Genomic DNA, 20,150 nt, shown 5'->3' on the forward strand with positions numbered 1-20,150 from the left:
GACCAGCCCTCACCTTGCAGGCGTAGGTGACCCAGGCTCTTGCACACCCACCCTCCTGTAACTATTTCAGGACCAGCCCTCACCTTGCAGGCGTAGGTAACCCAGGCTCTTGCACATCCACCCTCCTGTAACTAATTCAGGACCAGCCCTCACCTTACAGGCGTAGGTACATGTAACCCAGGTTTTGGCACTCCCACCCCCTGTAACTATTTCAGGACCAGCCCTCACCTTGCAGGCGTAGGTGACCCAGGTTTCTGCACACCCACCCTCCTGTAACTATTTCAGGACCAGCCCTCACCTTGCAGGCGTAGGTGACCCAGGTTTTTGCGCCCGGGAACTCACTGAGCAAGTCGACAACAGCCTCCGCCTCCTTCTGAATGGGAAAAGTCTCGATAGCCAACATGTCTGGGCTGGCCTCTAACAGAGCTTTTATCCTCGGTCTGTGCCATCTCTTCAGTTCCTGGTGCCAAAAAAACATAAAGAATTAAAGTTAAAGTTGTAGGGCCGAATTTACGAAGCCTGTTTTAGACGTATACGCGTGTGGGATCGATCCCCATGGGTGGGTCAAATGGGTTATTTCTCGTTCCAGCCAGTGCACCACAACTGGTATATCAAAGGCCATGGTATGTTCTATCCTCTCTGTGGGATGGTGCATATAAAAGATCCCTTGCTACTAACTGAAAAATGTAGCGGGTTTCCTTTCTGTGACTGTGTTAAAATGACCATGTTTGACATTCAATAGCCGATGATTAATAAATCAAAGTGCTCTAGTGGTGTCGTTAAACAAAAGAACTTTGACACGCGTGTAACTACATACATTTACTATGTTTAAACGCCTGATTTTTTATTTTTTTTTGGGGGGGGGGGGGTTTTTGTTTTTTGTTTGTTGAATTTTTAGGTTACGGTTGTTGTTGTTTTGGGGGGGGGGTTTTAACGACGTCATTAGAGATCACTAATTTATTAATTATCAATTAGTGGATGTCAAAGATTTGGTAAATTTTGTATTGACATTTAGGGCCGAAATTACAAAGTACATAGGCTGTTTTAGACATACACGCGTGTACAAACATACATTTACTATGCCTAGACACATGCCTTTAAGAAAAAACAACAGGCTTCGTAAATTCGGCTCGTAGTCTTCAGAGGAAGCCGGTGATGAAATAATATACTTGTATACATAGATATACACGTACATACTCGAACACATCGACCTCTCATATGATGTCGGACATATGGTTAAGGACCACACAGATAGTCTCGACTAAAGTCATTTGTACCAAGGGCTACTCGTTTCCATTAGTAGCAAGGGATCTTTTATATTCACCATCCCACAGACAGGATAGCACGTACAATGGCCTTTGGTATACCAGTCGTGGTGCACTGGCTGTGACGAGAAATAGCCCAAATGGCCCACCGACGGGAATCGATCATATACCGATATACCGTCCCAGCCTGTTGTAGAGGGAGCAAAATAATAGAAAATATTCCGGATCGTCAACATAATGACCAACAGACACAATTTTCATTTTCACCAGTGTTGTATTTGTAGCTATATCTTTCATCCTCATCCTTGCGAAAATATGCGGCGTGTTACAGAGTTTATGGGAACCACGTCCAAGTTCAGCCCGACCGAGCAGATAAACGTTGGCTAGACTGGTTTATGCGGTTCACGTAAAACCAAATAACCATAGCATTGACTAGACAAGCTGTTTGCGAATGTTAGCGTCGCTCGCTGTTGCTGAACACGGGAAAAACTTTATGCCGACGCCACACGATACGACTGTCTCGTACGACAATAGCTGACTACATAGCGACTGAGGTTTCAGATGAAATCGCAATGTTTTCCTTGTCACAATCGGCTATTCTTGTGGTTATTCTCGTACGAAGCACTCCTATCGTGTGATGTCCCCTTTAGTCTGATAATAGAGAGTTTAAGATTTCTCTATGTAACGCGCCTCATATGTGTGACGTGTATCTAGATCGGGGAAATCCCTTTGCATGGGCGTGTGATTCGCGTTTTTACGCATAGAAGATGATCCACTCGTACGTTGATACATCTGTTCCCTCATCAAACTTCATATGGTAAACGAACATGTAATTAAGTGCGAAGCAATTTACATTAAGTTAATGTGTTAAATTATTAAACCCAAAAATCAATTTCGTTTTTCATAGATTTAGTTGGGTAACATCACATTGAAATCGTGTGACTTACTTCAACAGAATTTTCTCGTACCGTGTGGCGTAGCCTTTAGACGAGTAATATTACATTGAAATCATGTGACTTACTTCTTCTCATACTGTGTACCGACGCCTTTAGTCAGGGAATATTACACTGAAATCGTATGACTTACTTCAACAGTCATCTTTTCATACTGTGTACTGCCGCCTTTAGTCGGATAATATAACACTGAAATCACGTGACTAACTTCAACAGTCATCTTCTCATACTGTGTACCGATGCTTTTCGTCGGGTAATATTACACTGAAATTGTGTGCCTTACTTCAACAGTCATCTTCTCATACCATGTACCGTCGCCTTTAGTCGGGTAATATTACACTGAAATCATGTGACTTTCTTTAACAGTCATCTTCTCGTATCGTGTACTTCTGCCTTTAGTCGTGTAATATTACACTGAAATTGTGTGCCTTACTTCAATAGTCATCTTCTCGTACCGTGTACAGCCGCCTTTAGTCGGGGTAATATTACACTGAAATCATTTAACGTACTTCAACAGTCATCTTCTCATACTGTGTAAGGTCGCCTTTAATCATGTAACATGGTACTTACATCGTGTGACTTACTTCGTCATCCTCTCGTACCGTATAACGCCTCCTTTAGTCAGGTAATATTACACTGAAATCATTTGACTTACTTCAACAGTCATCTTCTCTGCATACGCGCCCGTGTATTCGGACCCGTCGTGTAGCGATGCGCCGTATGGCCCCACCGAGCCCGCCACCCTCTTTTTCTCCCCTGAAAAACACAGTCACACGTATTAACACTTATTTACAGCTTCCAGGTGTGTATACAGGGGGTGGAGGTTCGGGGGTCGACTCCCACCCTCGTGTCCACCCGCTCATCCCTAACACTGATTGGCATCTATTAATTAATTTTATTATATATATATATATATATATATATATATAAAGATATATATATATATATATATATATAAAGATATATATATATATATAGCGCACTGTTCCATTAGCCCAACTGGCCTAACTAACGGGCTACAGCTAGACTACATTTTCATTTCATTTCAACTTAGTTTCGATCTTATATCCAAGTAAGGTTCAGGCACGCTGTCCTGGGCACAAACCTCAGCTATCTGGGCTGTCTGTCCAGGATAGTGGGTTAATTGTTAGTTGTTAGTGGTTAGTGAGAGAGGAGAGGGTGTAGTGGTCTTACACCTACCCACTGAGTCATTAAAAAACGCTCTGGGTGGGAGCCGGTACAGGGCTGCGAACCCTGTACCTACCAGCCTTATTTCTGATGGATTAACCACGACACCACAAAATCCGACATTTTTTGGCAATGTGACCGCAGTTAAATATATACACGCCTGTAACATACATACACTCCACACACGCCTGTTTGTCAAGGTAAACGCAGTTAAATATATACACACCTGTAACATACATACACTCCTCACACGCCTGTTAGGCAAGGTGAACGCAGTTAAATATATACACACCTGTAACATGCGTACACTCCTCACATGCCTGTACGGTAAGGTGGACACAGATAAATATATACACACCTGTAACATGTGTACACTCCTCACAGGCCTTTTTGTCAAGGTGAACGCAGTTAAATATATACATGCCTGTAACATAGGTACATTTCTCACACGCCTGTTTGTCAATGTGAACGCAATTAAATATATACACACCTGTAACATACATACACTACTAACACGCCTATTTGGCAATGTGAACGCAATTAAATATATACACACCTGTAACATACATACACTACTAACACGCCTATTTGGCAATGTGAACGCAGTTAAATATATACACACCTGTAACATACATACACTCCTCACATGCCTGTTAGACAAGGTGAACGCAGTTAAATATATACACACTTGTAACATACATACACTCCTCACATGCCTGTTAGACAAGGTGAACACAGTTAAATATATACACACCTGTAACATACATACACTCCTCACATGCCTGTTAGACAAGGTGAACGCAGTTAAATATATACACACCTGTAACATGCGTACACTCCTCACACGCCTATTTGGCAAGGTGAACACAGTTAAATACTAGTATATACAGACCTGTAACTTGTGTACATTTCTCACACGCCTGTTTGTCAAGGTGAACACAGTTAAATATATACACACCTGTATCATGCGTACACTCCTCACACGCCTGTTTGGCAAGGTGAACGCAGTTAAATATATACACACCTGTAACATGTGTACATTTCTCACACGCCTATTTGTCAAGGTGAACGCAGTTAAATATATACACACCTGTAACATGCGTACACTCCTCACACGCCTGTTTGGCAAGGTGAATGCAGTTAAATATATACACACCTGTAACATGTGTACATTTCTCACACGCCTGTTTGGCAAGGTGAATGCAGTTAAATATATACACACCTGTAACATGCGTACACACCTCACACGCCTGTTTGGCAAGGTGAACGCAGTTAAATATATACACACCTGTAACATGCGTACACTCCTCACACGCCTGTTTGGCAAGGTGAACGCAGTTAAATATATACACACCTGTAACATGCGTACATTTCTCACACGCCTGTTTGTCAAGGTGAACGCAGTTAAATATATACACACCTGTAACATGCGTACACTCCTCACACGCCTGTTTGTCAAGGTGAACGCAGTTAAATATATACACACCTGTAACATGCGTACACTCCTCACACGCCTGTTTGTCAAGGTGAACGCAGTTAAATATATACACACCTGTAACATGCGTACACTCCTCACACGCCTGTTTGGCAAGGTGAACGCCGTTAAATATATACACACCTGTAACATGCGTACACTCCTCACACGCCTGTTTGTCAAGGTGAACGCAGTTAAATATATACACACCTGTAACATGCGTACACTCCTCACACACCTGTTTGGCAAGGTGAACGCAGTTAAATATATACACACCTGTAACATGTGTACATTGTCACACGCCTGTTTGGCTAGGTGAACGCAGTTAAATATATACACACCTGTAACATGCGTACATTTCTCACACGCCTGTTTGTCAAGGTGAACGCAGTTAAATATATACACACCTGTAACATGTGTACATTTCTCACACGCCTATTTGTCAAGGTGAACGCAGTTAAATATATACACACCTGTAACATGCGTACACTCCTCACACGCCCGTTTGGCAAGGTGAATGCAGTTAAATATATACACACCTGTAACATGTGTACATTTCTCACACGCCTGTTTGTCAAGGTGAACGCAGTTAAATATGTACACACCTGTAACATGTGTACATTTCTGACACGCCTGTTTGGCAAGGTGAATGCAGTTAAATATATACACACCTGTAACATGCGTACACTCCTCACATGCCTGTTTGTCAATGTGAACGCAGTTAAATATATACACACCTGTAACATGCGTACACTCCTCACACGCCTGTTTGTCAAGGTGAACGCAGTTAAATATATACACACCTGTAACATGCGTACACTCCTCACATGGCAATGTGACCGCAGTTAAATATCTACACACCTGTAGCATGCGTACACTCCTCACACGCCTGCCTGGCAAGGTGGACGCTGTTCCGGATCAGTCTGTACGCCTCTTCATCTGTCACCCCCAGGAAACCCTTGAACCCATCCAGTGACGCCTGGTATGAAGTGGCCACCACTACATCCGACCCTGCATCCAGGAAACTTAACAGTAGACACAAAAAACAACGAAGAAGATGAAATTAATATACATAAAGTTTGTTTTGTTTAACGACAGCCCTAGAGCGCATTGATTTATTAATCATCGGCTATTGGAATAGAATAGAATAGAATAGAATAGACTAGAATAGAATAGAACAGAACAGAATAGAAGAGAACAGAATAGAATGAATGCTTAACGACACTCCGGCACGAAAAATACATCAGCTATTGGGTGTCAAACGTTTGGTAATTTTGACATATAGTCTTAGAGAAGAAAACCGCTATAATTTATTTTCTATTAGTAGCAAGGGATCGTTTATATGCACCATACCACAGACAGGATATCACACACCACAGCCTTTTGTATACCAGTCGTGGCGTACTGGTCGGGATGAGAAATACCCCAATGCGCCCACCGACGGGGATTGATCCCACACCGACTGCGCGAGCGCTTTACGACTGGGCTACGCCCTAAATGAGTATGGCGATACCTCGGTATGTTTTAAACCTCAGTTATTTGGTATTTCAGATGCGGTTATTTCGATACCCTGTCGAGAGAAAAAAAAAAAGGAAACCAACTGGCGCCATAATATTATAGGCTACACTGTACTGATAAACATTCCGCCTCGGTGGCGTTCGTGGTTAAGCCATCGGACATGAGGCTGGTAGGTACAGGGTTCCCAACTCAGAGAGAGCTTTAACGACTCAATGGGTAGGTGTTAAGACCACTATGGCCTCTGTTCTCTCACTAACTAAACCACTGACCCACTGTCCTGGACAGACAGCCCAGATAGCTGAGGTGTGTGCCCATGACAACTTGTTTGAACCTTGATTGGATATAAGTACAAAAATAAGTTAAAATGAAATGAATGAATTGATAAACCAGTACAGAGTTTTGATACACGCTAGACGTCACAGAGCATTCAGGTTCGATCGTTTCTTTCTTTCTTTTTTTCTTTCTTTCCTTTTTTCTTTCTTTCTTTTTCTGACTGACTGATATGGCTGCTGCAACCGGGTCATCAACGCGAGGCAACCAATCACAAGTACTTAAAAAATTATCTCCAATTTAAGGAAGGAAGGAAGGAAATGTTTTATTTAACGACGCACTCAACACATTTTATTTACCGGTTATATGGCGTCGGATATATGGTTAAGGACACACATATACTGAGAGAGGAAAACCACTGTCACCACTTCATGGGCTACTCTTTTCGATTAGCAGCAAGGGATCTTTTAGATGCGACATCCCACAGACAAGATAGTACATGTCACGGCCTTTGTTTGAGAAATAGCCCAATGGGCCAAGCATATATAATTATGGATATCTCATTCATTTATTTATTCTTAATTAGATTGTATTATCTTATTCCCCCTCCCCACACTTCTTTTTACCTCAATCATATGGTAGGTTTAGTGTTACCATAGTTTTAATCTCTCTCTCTCTCTCTCTCTCTCTCTCTCTCTCTCTCTCTCTCTCTCTCTCTCTCTCTCTCTCTCTCTCTCTCTCTCTCTCTCTCTCTCTCTCTCTGTATATGTATGTATGTATGTATATATATATATAAATCACTTCACCAAACATTATATTTTTACAATCACTTACTTTTTGTGAGCTAGTTTCACAATGGCCGGACGTGACACCAGTAAGCTAGATGACCATAGCGGGTTGTCCTGCAGTGGAAATCAACAGGCACTGACACTCACAAACAAACAAACACACAAACGAAATAGAGAATACTACACGACTTTCAGTTTAATACCATTTTTATTGTACTCGTTCATAAAAAAAAAAAGGTTTTAAACTGAAATGTGTGTAGTATTTTATTTATTACCTACCTATAATTAATGGTTAGAATTCATCAAAAAGTAACAAAAGTAAATATTAAAGGGACAGACCCTAGTTTCAACCCGTGAAAATTAACACTAAGTTTAGTTAATCTACGAACCTATAACACATTTGGATAAAGTTACAACTGAGTGAAACATGAATCTGTGACTTTGAAATGGTGGAATACTCTGTAAAAATAGACTAAAACTCGACTCCATAACTGTTACTTTTCAGACGCACGTGCGTTTTTAAAAATATGAGAAATGCATTTTGTGATATTAAAAAAAACAGGATGACCAAAAACATTTCGAATGTACGGAAATGGATCATCTAAACAATAAAAACTAAGTAAAGTATGATTTCAGTTATCTAATAGTAAACAACATGCTTTAGTGTTTAAAAACTAGGGTATGTCCCTTTAAGAGCAGCTGGTATTCGAGTGTTGGCATAGGTCCCGCCCACAATCGAGGTTAATGACCCAGATTTGGATTTTCACAAATAGTTTATTCGACCGCGGTTTTAAAACTACTTCGTGTTACTGAGAGTAAAATCAGTCCTAAGTTCAGCCCTAAGTTCAGCCAGCCGTTTTTCGCTAACGTTTACGAGCTACTTTGACTGGTTTCCGAAGTGGTCATTATTTTTAACATGAAGCGCATAAACTAGTCAGGTGGACGTTTTCCTGCTCGGTCTGGCTGAACTCGGCACTGCTTTCAGTAAGAAAAGTACAAAATCTTACGTCACATTGTGTTGACCCCATTCTCCCTTAATGTGCTGTTGGCTAATCGTGTTAGGGTTTAAATCCCAGCTTTGGCAAGGGAAACGGTATCTCACAATCGATGTACGATTTTGTTCTTAAACTCCGTTATCTCTCACAGGTATGTAATATATAGAGGATTCGTCACGAGTGGGTTTTTTTTTAATACGGAAAATATCAACAGAGTCCATGTTAATCGATATTTATCAAGGCTCTGCCTCGAAAAAATACCGATTAACTAGACGCGATTGTTATTTTACATATTAAAACATACGAGTTGCGAATTCTATTTATCCTATAAAACTCCTAAAATAACATTTTAATAAACAATTTAGTAAATCCTAAAATAATATTTTAATAATTTTTTTTTTAATAAATACAGTACTAAAGTCGCCGCCATCTGTAATATGACGATCATCACGATTAGCACAAATTAGTTTGACGTCACGCTTAACTAAATCTTTCAAAACGTTACGCTCAGATATATAGGCCTTGTTGGCTTGTGAGCAAATGGCCCATCCACAGCAACACGTTACCTAGAGACTTTGCAGATTGGATACCATTATTAACCGGGTTGATAAATTAAATTATCACATGGGTTTATGACATGGATATCATGTGTAAGTTAGAGGATAAACACATTTATGATATGAAGGGTCCACAGGAATAACCTATGATGTCACAGTTTTGGTATTTTGAAATAATTGAAATTTTGCGTTTACATGTCTGTAGTAATGATATCGTGAAATAGTTATACTTAAACAAACGGGTTTTACCAACAACCATTAATGACACATGGTTGTTAACACCTGTACGTGTGTGAACAATTTCAAGACATACGACTGGCTGCTCCTATATAATCATCAAGTCACCAATGCCATACACCCAATGAAAAAACAGCACGATCGAAATTGATTACACAGTGACGTACATTTAACCTGGGCTGCTTTCAACCAGACCGAGCGAAGAAACGTCCGCTAGACTGGTTTAGGCCCCTCAATGTACGTTTAACCCAAATGGCCACGCCGGGAACCAATCAAATAGTTTGCGAACGTTAGCGAAACGTTTGATGGCTGAACTTAGGGCTGACAATAATTTGTCTGTGACGCTTAAGTTAGTTACAAATGCAAAGTCTATAAATAACTTTTAGACGAAAAAGATGTTAAAATGTACTTAAAACCTAAGAAATAGAATAAGACATCCCTGTCCGTTAAGTTACCATTTATCTTACAACTCGTTGATTAAAAACTTACTATTCTCTATATTTTTGTTTTATTGTGTTAAAGGGGCAGACCCTAGTTTTTAAACACTAAGGCATATTTTTGTCTAGGACCCTAGTTTCAATCCGGAAAAAATGGACATTAAGTTTAGTTAATTTACAAACCTGCAACAAATTTGGATACAGCAGAGTGAAACAAGAGTCTGTGACGTTAAAATACCTTTTAAAGTAGACTAAAACGTGACTACATAACCGTTACTTCTCAGACGCACGTGCGTTTTCAAAAATATGAAAAATGTATTTTGTGGTATTAGAAACACCAGGATGACCAGAAATACTTCGGTTGTACTAAAGTGGATAATCTAAACAATAAAATGTAAGTAATGTTTGATTTCAGCGATCATAAACGGCTCTAATAGTGAAAAACATGACGTGGTGTTTAAAAACTAGGGACTGTCCCTTTAATGTGACCTTGACATACACGGCTTTTATAAGAAATTATAACATAGACTCTCTGTTTGGACATAACAGGTTATTCCATTGTAATTTATGTTTTTGATAATATGACGTCAGGTCTGGTCCATATTATTTTCATTTCATTATTTACTACTTTCTATTTATTGACCAAATTTCCTACAATATAGAGGATATGACAATTAACTCGAGCTAACGTTTGGTGTATAACCATTACACGTTGAAAGTTCGCCCGTGTGATCTATACTGAGAAGCACAAATAACGTAATGTATATTTCACTGAATATTTTCTTATAGAATTGTCAAATCGTATATACTGAGTATGCGGGCAAATGACATATTGGTAACAACTGTAACTGAAAGACGATATTGTTTATTTATTATTTTGTTTGGCCTAAGAGTAATACCGCTGTGGCAGAGTCTTTGTAGAGTTTTTGTATAAACTAAAATGCAGTGTCATCTACTATACATCAGCCGTTCACATTTGCCTATAGGTTGCATAGTACCAAAGAAGAGAATACCGTGTCAAGGTTCGACGTGCACCGTCCAATATTTACGGAGTAAAAGCAGCTGTGGGTGTGATTGGTAGTAATATGTGACATTGATTATTTGTGCAAATACTATTATCCATTGACAATAAATAAATACACTTTTGTTTGTTATACAGTTGTTATGCAGTATATACCAGAGGTTGAAACTAATGCGGGGTACCCCCAAAAATGGAACTGCAATTTTCAGCAAAAATGACGGTTGCTATTAAAAACATAAATTAAATCTCTTAAATGATACGTGACCCCCCATTTTCTTGCAGCTAGATTAGATGTGAGGTGCCACACTTTCTATTGCTGTACTTCCTGGGTGTGTTGAAACGCTGCTTATATCAGTTTTATTAGTAAACGTTAACATTATCGGCAATAGGAATTGATTTGGTCTAATGGAACCTAAACCTACATGAAACTAAATAAAAGTACATAAAGTGCATGATATGTACGCTTCATCTTTTAAATAAATGTGTGAACGGAAATGCCACAAGAACTAAAATAACAGATGATTATGAGCGTTGGTTCAAGAAGTGTAATTTACAACACTAGACGCACATACATACTCCTACATATACACATACATACAGACAGACACATACACACACATACATACATACATACATACACACACACACACACACATACATACACATACACAGATACACACACACACACACACACACACACGTTGTTTCTTGTTTTAGCGTCTTTACTGTTAATTAATGGATGTGTGCTTCACAGTTTACTATAAATAAACTTTTCATATGTCGCCTCATTCAGGAAAAACTGCAATTGGAACGTATTACATTAACCGTCCTCAACCAGTTTGTTTTCTCTTTCCATTTAATTATTTAATTTCTACTTCATGAGGTGTATGAATATACAAATGTCAAGCGTAGCCTGCCCAGAGGCAATGAGATGCTTTCCATAGTCATACTTTCTTAGTTGATACATAGTAGAGATGTCGGGACTGAATGGGTACTAGTATTCCTGAAGGTGTGAAGACCGGTTATTTGCTGCACCTTATCGCTGTTGTTAAAATCTCCCTTTTATATAATAGTAAACATTTACTGTGGCCGCTTAATACAGGTATTTTAGCGATTTGGGATCCGATTTGGGTAGCCGCTGGCCGCTTAAGGCAGGTGACCGTTGAATACAGGTGACCGCTAGGACAGGTTTGACTGTATATATATATATATATATATATATATATATATATATATATATATATATATATATATACACACACACACATACACACCACATACACACAGACAGACACACATACACACACACTCATACAGACACACACACATACATACATACATACAGACACACACAGACACACACAGACACATACATACACTCACACACAAACACACATACACTCACACATATACACACATACAGACACACACTTATACACACGCAGTCACTCACACATAAATGCACACACATACACACACAATTACATACACAAACACAGGCACACACATATACACATGCACACAGAAACACACACATATACACACATGCACACAGAAACACACACATATACACACAGACACACATACACACACACATACACACATACAGACACACACGCATACATATACACACACACTCCCTCTCTCGCACACACACACACACACACACACATACAACACACATACACACACTTACACACATACATAGACACTCTTTGTTTTGTTTAACGACGCCACTAGAACACGTTGATTTATTAATCATCGGCTATTGGATGTTAATACATAGACACATACATGTACACACACCTTTCTAAATGTTCTGTTGATAATATTTTCACTGTTTTATTACCGTGGTAACCGTTTAATAAAAACAAAGTATGGGTTAATCTCGTTTTGTTTTGTGCATTAAATTTTTGCTCTAGAACGCATCATGTTCTCACCAACGGGTGTGTATGGAATAATAATAATAAAGTGGAAGTTTGGAAACGAACTTACGTCTATGGAGGTGTTACCCAATCGACTCAGTTCGGACCCGGTACCGCCGTCAAGTACCACAAATTGGTCGTCCATCCCATTAGTTCAGAGATCTGTAACACAAGGAAAACACTAGTGAATGGATGAATGAATCGATGGATGAATGAATGAATGAATGAATGAATGAATGGATGGATGGATGAAAGAAAGAAAAAAAAAGAAAGGAAGGAAGGAAGGAAGAAACAAAGAGGAGCTATGTAACACAAGTAAAATACCAGTGAATGAATGAATGAATGAATGGATAGATAGATGAAAGAAAGAAAGAAAGACAAAAAAAATAACCACCAGTTGGTCGTCCATCCCATTAGTTCAGAGTTCTGTAACACAAAAACAAACACCAGTGGATGGACGAATGGATGAATGAAAGAAAGAAAGAAAAAAAGAGAAAAAAAAAGAAAGAAAAGTGAGTGAATGGAAGTGAGAGAATGTAAGAGTGAGTGGGCGAATGAGTGACATGGTGAGTGAGTGAGTGAGCGAGTGGATGGTTAAACGTTTGTTTTGTTTAACGACACCTCAAGAGCGCATTGATTTATTTATCATCGGCTATTGGATGTCAAACATTTTGTAATTGTGACAGATATGGTCTTAGAGAGGAAACCCGCCGCTTCATGTCTCCATTAGTAGCAATGGATCTTTTATATGCTCCATCCCACAGACAAGATAGCACATACCACGGCCTTTGATATAACAGTCGTGGTGCACTGGCTAGAATGAGAAATAGCCCAATAGGCCCATCGATGGGGATTGATTCCAAACCGACCGCGCTTCAAGCGAGCGCTTTACCACTGAGCTACGCACCCGCCCGATTGAGTGGATGGACGAATGAAGGAAGGAAGGAAAGTGTGAGTGATTGAGTGAGTGAAAAAAAGAAAGGAAGAATGAGTGAATGGATGAATGAATGGATGAATGAATGGATGGATGGATGAATAAAAGAAAGAAAGAAAAAAATGAGTGAGTGAATGAAAAATTAAAAAGTTTATTTTGTTTAACGACACAACTAGAACACACTGATTAGAGAGGAAACACGCTACATATTCCGTCAGCCTTTGATATACCAGTTGTGGTGCACTTGCTGGAACGAGAAATAGCCCAATGGGCCAAACGACGGGAATCAATCCACTTGGCCCCGCCCAAGAAGGCGAATTAATGCACTACTGCTACCCGGCTATATCGGATGTAGCGGATAATGATCGGTGAATGGCAATGCCACGGATATAAATATTGGATGATAAAAACCAAACAGACAAAAACCAAACAGACACAAAAGTAAAAAAAAAAAACTTTAACTAAAAAAAACAAAAAAAACCCCCACCCCATTGGACATAAGGCTGGTAGGTACAGGGTTCGCAGCCCGGTACCGGCTTCCACCCAGAGCGAGTTTTAACTACACCGTTTTCTCTCTCGCTAATCTCTCTCTGCCTCTGTGTGTGTGGACCGGCCTCGGTGGCGTAGTGGTTAGGCCATCGATCTACAGGCTGGTAGGTACCGGGTTCGGATCCCAGTCATGGGATTTTTAATCCAGATACCGACTCCAAACCCTGAGTGAGTGCTCCACAAGGCTCAATGGGTAGGTGTAAACCACTTGCACCGACCAGTGATCCATAACTGGTTCAACAAAGGCCATGGTTTGTGATATCCTGCCTGTGGGAAGCGCAAATAAAAGATCCCTTGCTGCTAATCGGAAAGAGTAGATCATGTAGTGGCGACAGCGGGTTTCCTCTCAAAATCTGTGTGGTCCTTAACCGTATGTCTGACGCCATATAACCGTAAATAAAATGTGTTGAGTGCGTCGTTAAATAAAACATTTCTTTCTTTCTTTCTGTGTGTGTGTGTGTGCGCGCGCGTCTAGACAGACAACACAGATAGCTGAGATGTGTGCCCAGGACAGCGTTTTGAACTTTAACTGGATATAAACACTAAAATAAATTCAAATGAAACAGAAAAAAACCAAAACCTGTAAGATAGTTTACAGTTAACAATATCAAATTGGCTCTATAGCTCAGTTGGTTAGAGCGTCTGCCTAGTAAGCAGAAGGTCGAGGATTCGAATCCCTCTGGAGCCTTTAATATTTTATATCGTTTGTTTTGATATTTTTTGACGCGATGGGTCTTTATCATTAGTGATAGGAAAACTATATTAAAAGCCAAATGAGACATGCAATAAACATTATTGCCACCCCCCACCCCCTCAATCAAACTTGTTTTGTTTTTACTGTATTAAATTTCATAAAATCATACATACACACTGTGGGTCTCACCAGTTGTGGTGCACTGGTTGGAACGAGAAAAAACCCTCACATGATGAAGGCAGCGGGATTCTGTCAGGTCAGGTCAGGTTAGGTCATAGGTTTTTAACATGAACATTCAGAACAAGCTGTTCAAGCCTGTTGTAGCACACGCCTGTCATGGGCGCAGGTGTCGACTTTCGCCGGCTCCTCCGTCCAGGACAGGAAACGGTTTGGGGTGGTGGGAGAGGGGGCCGCCCGCGCTGGCATGTGCAAGGGAGCACAAGCAGTACTGCCGAAACGTTGGGCATACTTTATACTACTGGCGTAACCAGAGTAGGGCATGAGGGTGATTCCCCCCCCCCCCCCCCCCACACACACACACAATCACCCCCCCCCCCCCCCACACACACACACACACACACTGTGTTATAAGATGAGATAAGATAAACTTTATTGCATATTAACATTATTTGTAACTGGATACAAAACGTGTAATATGTGTACAAGTATGGCACAAACAAATTATATATCGTCAACGTCCCTAACTGCGTTATGCTTCCAATTCCGTTCACTTTGTTTTCTCGTGCACGGTTCGCGCAATCAACATCCGATTTGTTGTCATCGGCATGTAGTTCATTTATGAGGTTTTTCTCCACAGTTCAGGAACATTTTCATAAACAATAAAGTTTAGAAAAGTAAGTATCTAAATACAAAACTTTACAAATCACTAAAACCATTAATTTTAATAAGTCGTTTTTGTTTATTCCTTAAAATTATCGATATCGGGTCCACATGACTCATTAACATCAGTGCGTGTCACATGACCTCACACGTGCCAGATCAACAAGGCCACAGCATTTTATTTTTACGATGTTTAAGACCCATATTGTTAGAATTTGTTTTCAATTATTATATTCGATCTGCAAAAGGTATGCTACATAATTGTTGTGCCTCTACTGTAGTGGATAGTATTCATAATCCATTCATAACAATTGTAAATAATTTTGAGTGTATAAATTGTGTTAATTATGAATCAATTCATTAAAAAAAGAGACATTTTACAAACTATTCACTGGTATAAACGTAATGCCTATCACTGTATCAGCATTGACATCAGGTGTTAGCGATGGGTGTTGTTAAAACGCGGACCGGACGAGAACGCTGGACAAATTGAATTTTTCCTTTTTAAAAAAATATTAAACTAAGCGTTCGTCAACTGTGCATAGTTAAGAAACATATATGTTTCCATGTAGTGGCCTTAAAAATGGAAAAATGACGAACCGCACATGCGCGTTAGGATACTTTTTGCAAACGCATGCGCCTGAACGCAGTTAGAAACATCGCACTCTTTCCAGTTTACCGGAAGGTGTTTCACTTTTGTTTACTAGAATGGATTTGTTTTAAATGCACATTGTTGATTGTTTGCGTTAATTTGTTACGTATTGTAGCTGAAAAATGTAGAATAATATTTCCGTAAATATCGTATTCGTGTTTTTGTCGTTAGGTGAACGCAGTTTGGGACGTCGATGGTAAATTATTTTCCTGTCGCCCTATGACTAGACAAGTGTTGTTGACCCCTACCCCATCACCTCCCAATATTGGTGCCCCTAACCAATATAAAATTGTGACGAGAATGATAAAGTGTTTTCCCATCATCATGGGACTCATATTAAGCATTGAGGAATTTTCGTATCGTTATATAAACAAAAATGAAACGGCGAAAAATACAAATATGTAAATATAATTACCGTCTGCGTTTTAAAGGTATAATTTGCTTCCCTCACTTATAAAAGATCGAATCATGAATCGAACAACATAAAAATGTATAGAGTTTGTTAACCCGGAAGAAGATTGTTTACGTTAGAACTGCTGACGTAATGAAATATCAAAACATGACGGAAAATAAAAGTGCACAATGACGTCATAATGTAACCAGCAGTATCAAAGAAAGTTTATTTTTGATAACAACATCACTAGGGTACATATTCATTGATTTATTAATCATAGGCTACTGAATGTCAAACATTTCATAATGCTGATATAGTATAGTCGTAGAGAAAACCCGTTACATTTTCCCATTAGCAACATGGGATCTTTTATAACATAAGATAAGATAAACTGTAGTAATTTAATTAACATATTCGCCAAATTAAACTTTAATTCGCATTTGACGATCGAAAGCTTAAAGGTGCTGTGTAAAAGCTGCAATAATGGCGGTTACAGCCAAACATATTTATAAAGTTTTGCTTAGAAACAAAGTTTATACCTTCAGCTAACTAAATAATTCCATTTACTAGTAGAATTTGTTATTATTACTATTATTATTATTATTTTTATTATTTTTATTTTAGGTGGAAATCTTGAGAATCATGTGTGTAAAACTAATTACGTCACTGCTTTATGCGTAAACTTTCACCCAGAAATCTTTGTGGTCAACTGACAAAAGAAACAAAGAAGGTGGTCATGCTATATTTAGCCACACATTGTTTGGGAAACCCCTCTTGTCGTCCAGTGCAATACTTTTAAAACTTATTATTCTAGAGTTAATTATTGAAAGATTATGAGTGGAGTCGATTAATTTGTAGTTATTTATTGCAAATAAATGTGAAAATAACTAAATATAGTTTTTTCAACTTTGACGTAGGACCTTTAAACCATGAGTTTGTTGTTGCTGCGAATCCAATGGGAAGATCTGTCCCCGCTAAAAATATTCGAGTCGTATCATTTGTTTATAAATATACACTTCTAGTATTCAATCACTATACATTATTATGATATAAACATGAAAACATTTTAAACAGTTTTATAATAAGAAAGGCTCCAGGGGCCTTCTGCATACTAGGCAGACGCTCTCTTTTTATCGTTTTATTTACAACATCGACATAATACATAAATAAATACAGCATGTATATAATAAAATAAATAAAATCACACGCACAAACAACCACTCACTGACTCACACCAAGCACACTTGTATAATTATTTAAAACTTTATAAATTTCTTATAAAGTCTTGAGGAATATTGACTACTAATACTAATTATTAAGAGGATATTTAAACATTAATACATCATCATTCAAGTCAAGGAACCTATTATACTTAATATATGTATTAGTAAAAACAGAAAGTTTATTTTAAAAACAATATTGATTAAGACGTAATTCAAAGAACTGACGCACATAGTGCTTACAAAACCTAACAATATTGATATTTGACCCTCTTGATTCAGCTATTACACGTCTTTTAAAAACTGATATTCTATAAATTGCAGGCCCGTCTTATAATGCGAACACGGAAAACTGACGATACAACCATAAAAATGAGCCCCCCACTTTAAAAATCCGTCCTACGGGCCTGAATTGACAATACAATGTTTAAGAAATCATATGGACAATTTTGTATTCTAACATAACAACCAAATAGTAATAATATGTTTAGCTATTGCAAAGAAAAACCCATTTTTTTTAAATATTACAATAAACACTTCATGAAAGATTGATATTAAGTCATACAATTCTTCATCACAATATAAAAACAAATGACACAAATCTTCATCATCTTTCATACAAACGGGACAATGACTGGACAAAACTTTACCATATTTATACAATTTACAATATGTAAAAATAATATTATGCGCTATTTTAAAATACAAATCAATGAATTCAAGAGATTTATCACAATAATGAATGGATTTCCAAATTGGCTTCTATGATACATTAAAACTTAAAGGGACATACCCTAGTTTTTAAACACTACTAGAGCTGTTTTTGATAACTGAAATCATACTTTTACTTAGACTGTATTGCTTAGGTTATCCATTTCCGTACATTCGAAGTGTTTTTGGTCATCCAGGTGTTTTTAATATCACAAAATGCATTTCTCATATTTTTAAAAACGCACGTGCGTCTGAGAAGTAACAGCTATAGAGTAGAGTTTTAGTCTATTTTCAGAGTGTATTTCACCATTTCAAAATCACACTTATGTTTCACTCAATTGTAACTTTATCGAAATGTGTAACAGGTTTGTAGATTAACTAAACGTAGTGTGCATTTTCATGGGCTGAAACTAGGGTCTGTCCCTTTGAATCCTTCCATTTTTCAAAAAATGTAGGTAATTAGAGATTTTGAGCAATTAAAAAAGAATATATTAATTTTACAATGAATTTATTTGAATTTATTATTTCATTATTATAAATCAAAAATAAATTTTTAACTGAAGAGACATTTTTATTCTCACTAAAAATAACTGAAGATCTATCCGCAAAAAAATATTCGAGTCGTGTCATTTGCTTACAAATATACACTTCTAGTATTCAATCACTATACATTATTATGATATAAACATGAAAACATTGTAAAAAGTGTTTAAAATAAGAAAGGCTCCAGAGGGATTCGAACCCTCGGCCTTCTGCTTACTAGGCAGACGCTCTAACCAACTGAGCTATAGAGCCAGTTAGAAATAACAGTTGAAAAATAGCTTAGTGTACCTTAAGCCTTTTTTTCTTTGTAGTTTACTATTTTTGCTTCTTTAGAAATTAGTATGCAATGACAAATATTTAAGATAAAGTTAGGATACATTTCAAGTGATTTACTTTTTACATATTTTGAATGAATGATTAATATAAATATAAATAATAATTTGCTTACATTATGGTTATGTCGGATGTCACTCAATCCTGTGCCTTTAACTTTAAAACGTAAATCGTTGGTCCTTAGGTACTCCGAATGGTTATATGTTTCCCTGTGCTTAGAAACACAGTTGTGAAACTACGTGATGTGGCCTAAAAAAAAAAAAAACCCACTAGAAAAACACAACGCCGATGGAACGCAAGTTACTGTTCGTCAATAACATTTGAGTTATTTCCCTTGGAAGGGCATCTACGACCTACTATACCAAATCAAATTCCATAGGTGATAATGTTAACATGTCAACGCTCTCGTAGCCTGCTAAGATTTATATTGGGAGGAGGGGGGGGGGGGGGGGGGGGGTGGGGGGGGCAACCCTGTCCCCCATGTTGTGTGTGGGGAGGAAAACCCACACTTTGTATGTATATATGATTTATAAAATTTAACATTTTAAAAACAAAAGTTTCATTGGAAGGACCATGGCCCCCCCCACCCCCACCCCCCCCCCCAAGCCCGCCTACGCCACTGATCATCATATATGCGGCTAAAACTACCATC

At 38.4% G+C, this 20,150-nt stretch overlaps 1 protein-coding gene, 1 long non-coding RNA gene and 2 other non-coding genes across 5 annotated transcripts in view; 2 read left to right on the forward strand and 2 right to left on the reverse strand.

The window, feature by feature from the left end:
* The window catches only part of LOC121374963 (homocysteine S-methyltransferase YbgG-like), a 33,887-nt gene extending 14,118 nt beyond the window's left edge, over positions 1-19,769 (reverse strand). The window contains exons 1-6 of one of the 2 annotated variants that reach the window (XM_041502130.1): positions 19,614-19,769; positions 12,699-12,790; positions 7,503-7,570; positions 5,742-5,905; positions 2,874-2,974; positions 299-460 (exon numbers count right to left, since the gene is read on the reverse strand). In XM_041502130.1, the coding sequence (XP_041358064.1) occupies positions 299-460; positions 2,874-2,974; positions 5,742-5,905; positions 7,503-7,570; positions 12,699-12,773 (570 nt within the window). In that variant the 5' untranslated portion in view covers positions 12,774-12,790; positions 19,614-19,769. Of the gene's footprint in view, positions 1-298; positions 461-2,873; positions 2,975-5,741; positions 5,906-7,502; positions 7,571-12,698; positions 12,791-16,712; positions 16,852-19,613 lie in introns of those variants that run through there. The other variant, XM_041502121.1, reaches the window with a different exon arrangement.
* On the forward strand, positions 14,726-14,799 carry Trnat-agu. The gene has a single exon. It is a non-coding gene; the product is annotated as a tRNA-Thr (tRNA).
* Positions 16,867-17,583, forward strand: LOC121374972. The gene is made up of 2 exons (XR_005958265.1): positions 16,867-16,942; positions 17,316-17,583. It is a non-coding gene; the product is annotated as an uncharacterized LOC121374972 (long non-coding RNA).
* On the reverse strand, positions 19,344-19,417 carry Trnat-agu. Its single transcript has one exon. It is a non-coding gene; the product is annotated as a tRNA-Thr (tRNA).
* Positions 19,770-20,150: the final 381 nt, after the last annotated feature.

This window comes from Gigantopelta aegis, chromosome 1 (assembly GCF_016097555.1).
Source record: "Gigantopelta aegis isolate Gae_Host chromosome 1, Gae_host_genome, whole genome shotgun sequence".
Classification (NCBI taxonomy): Eukaryota; Metazoa; Mollusca; class Gastropoda; order Neomphalida; family Peltospiridae; genus Gigantopelta; species Gigantopelta aegis.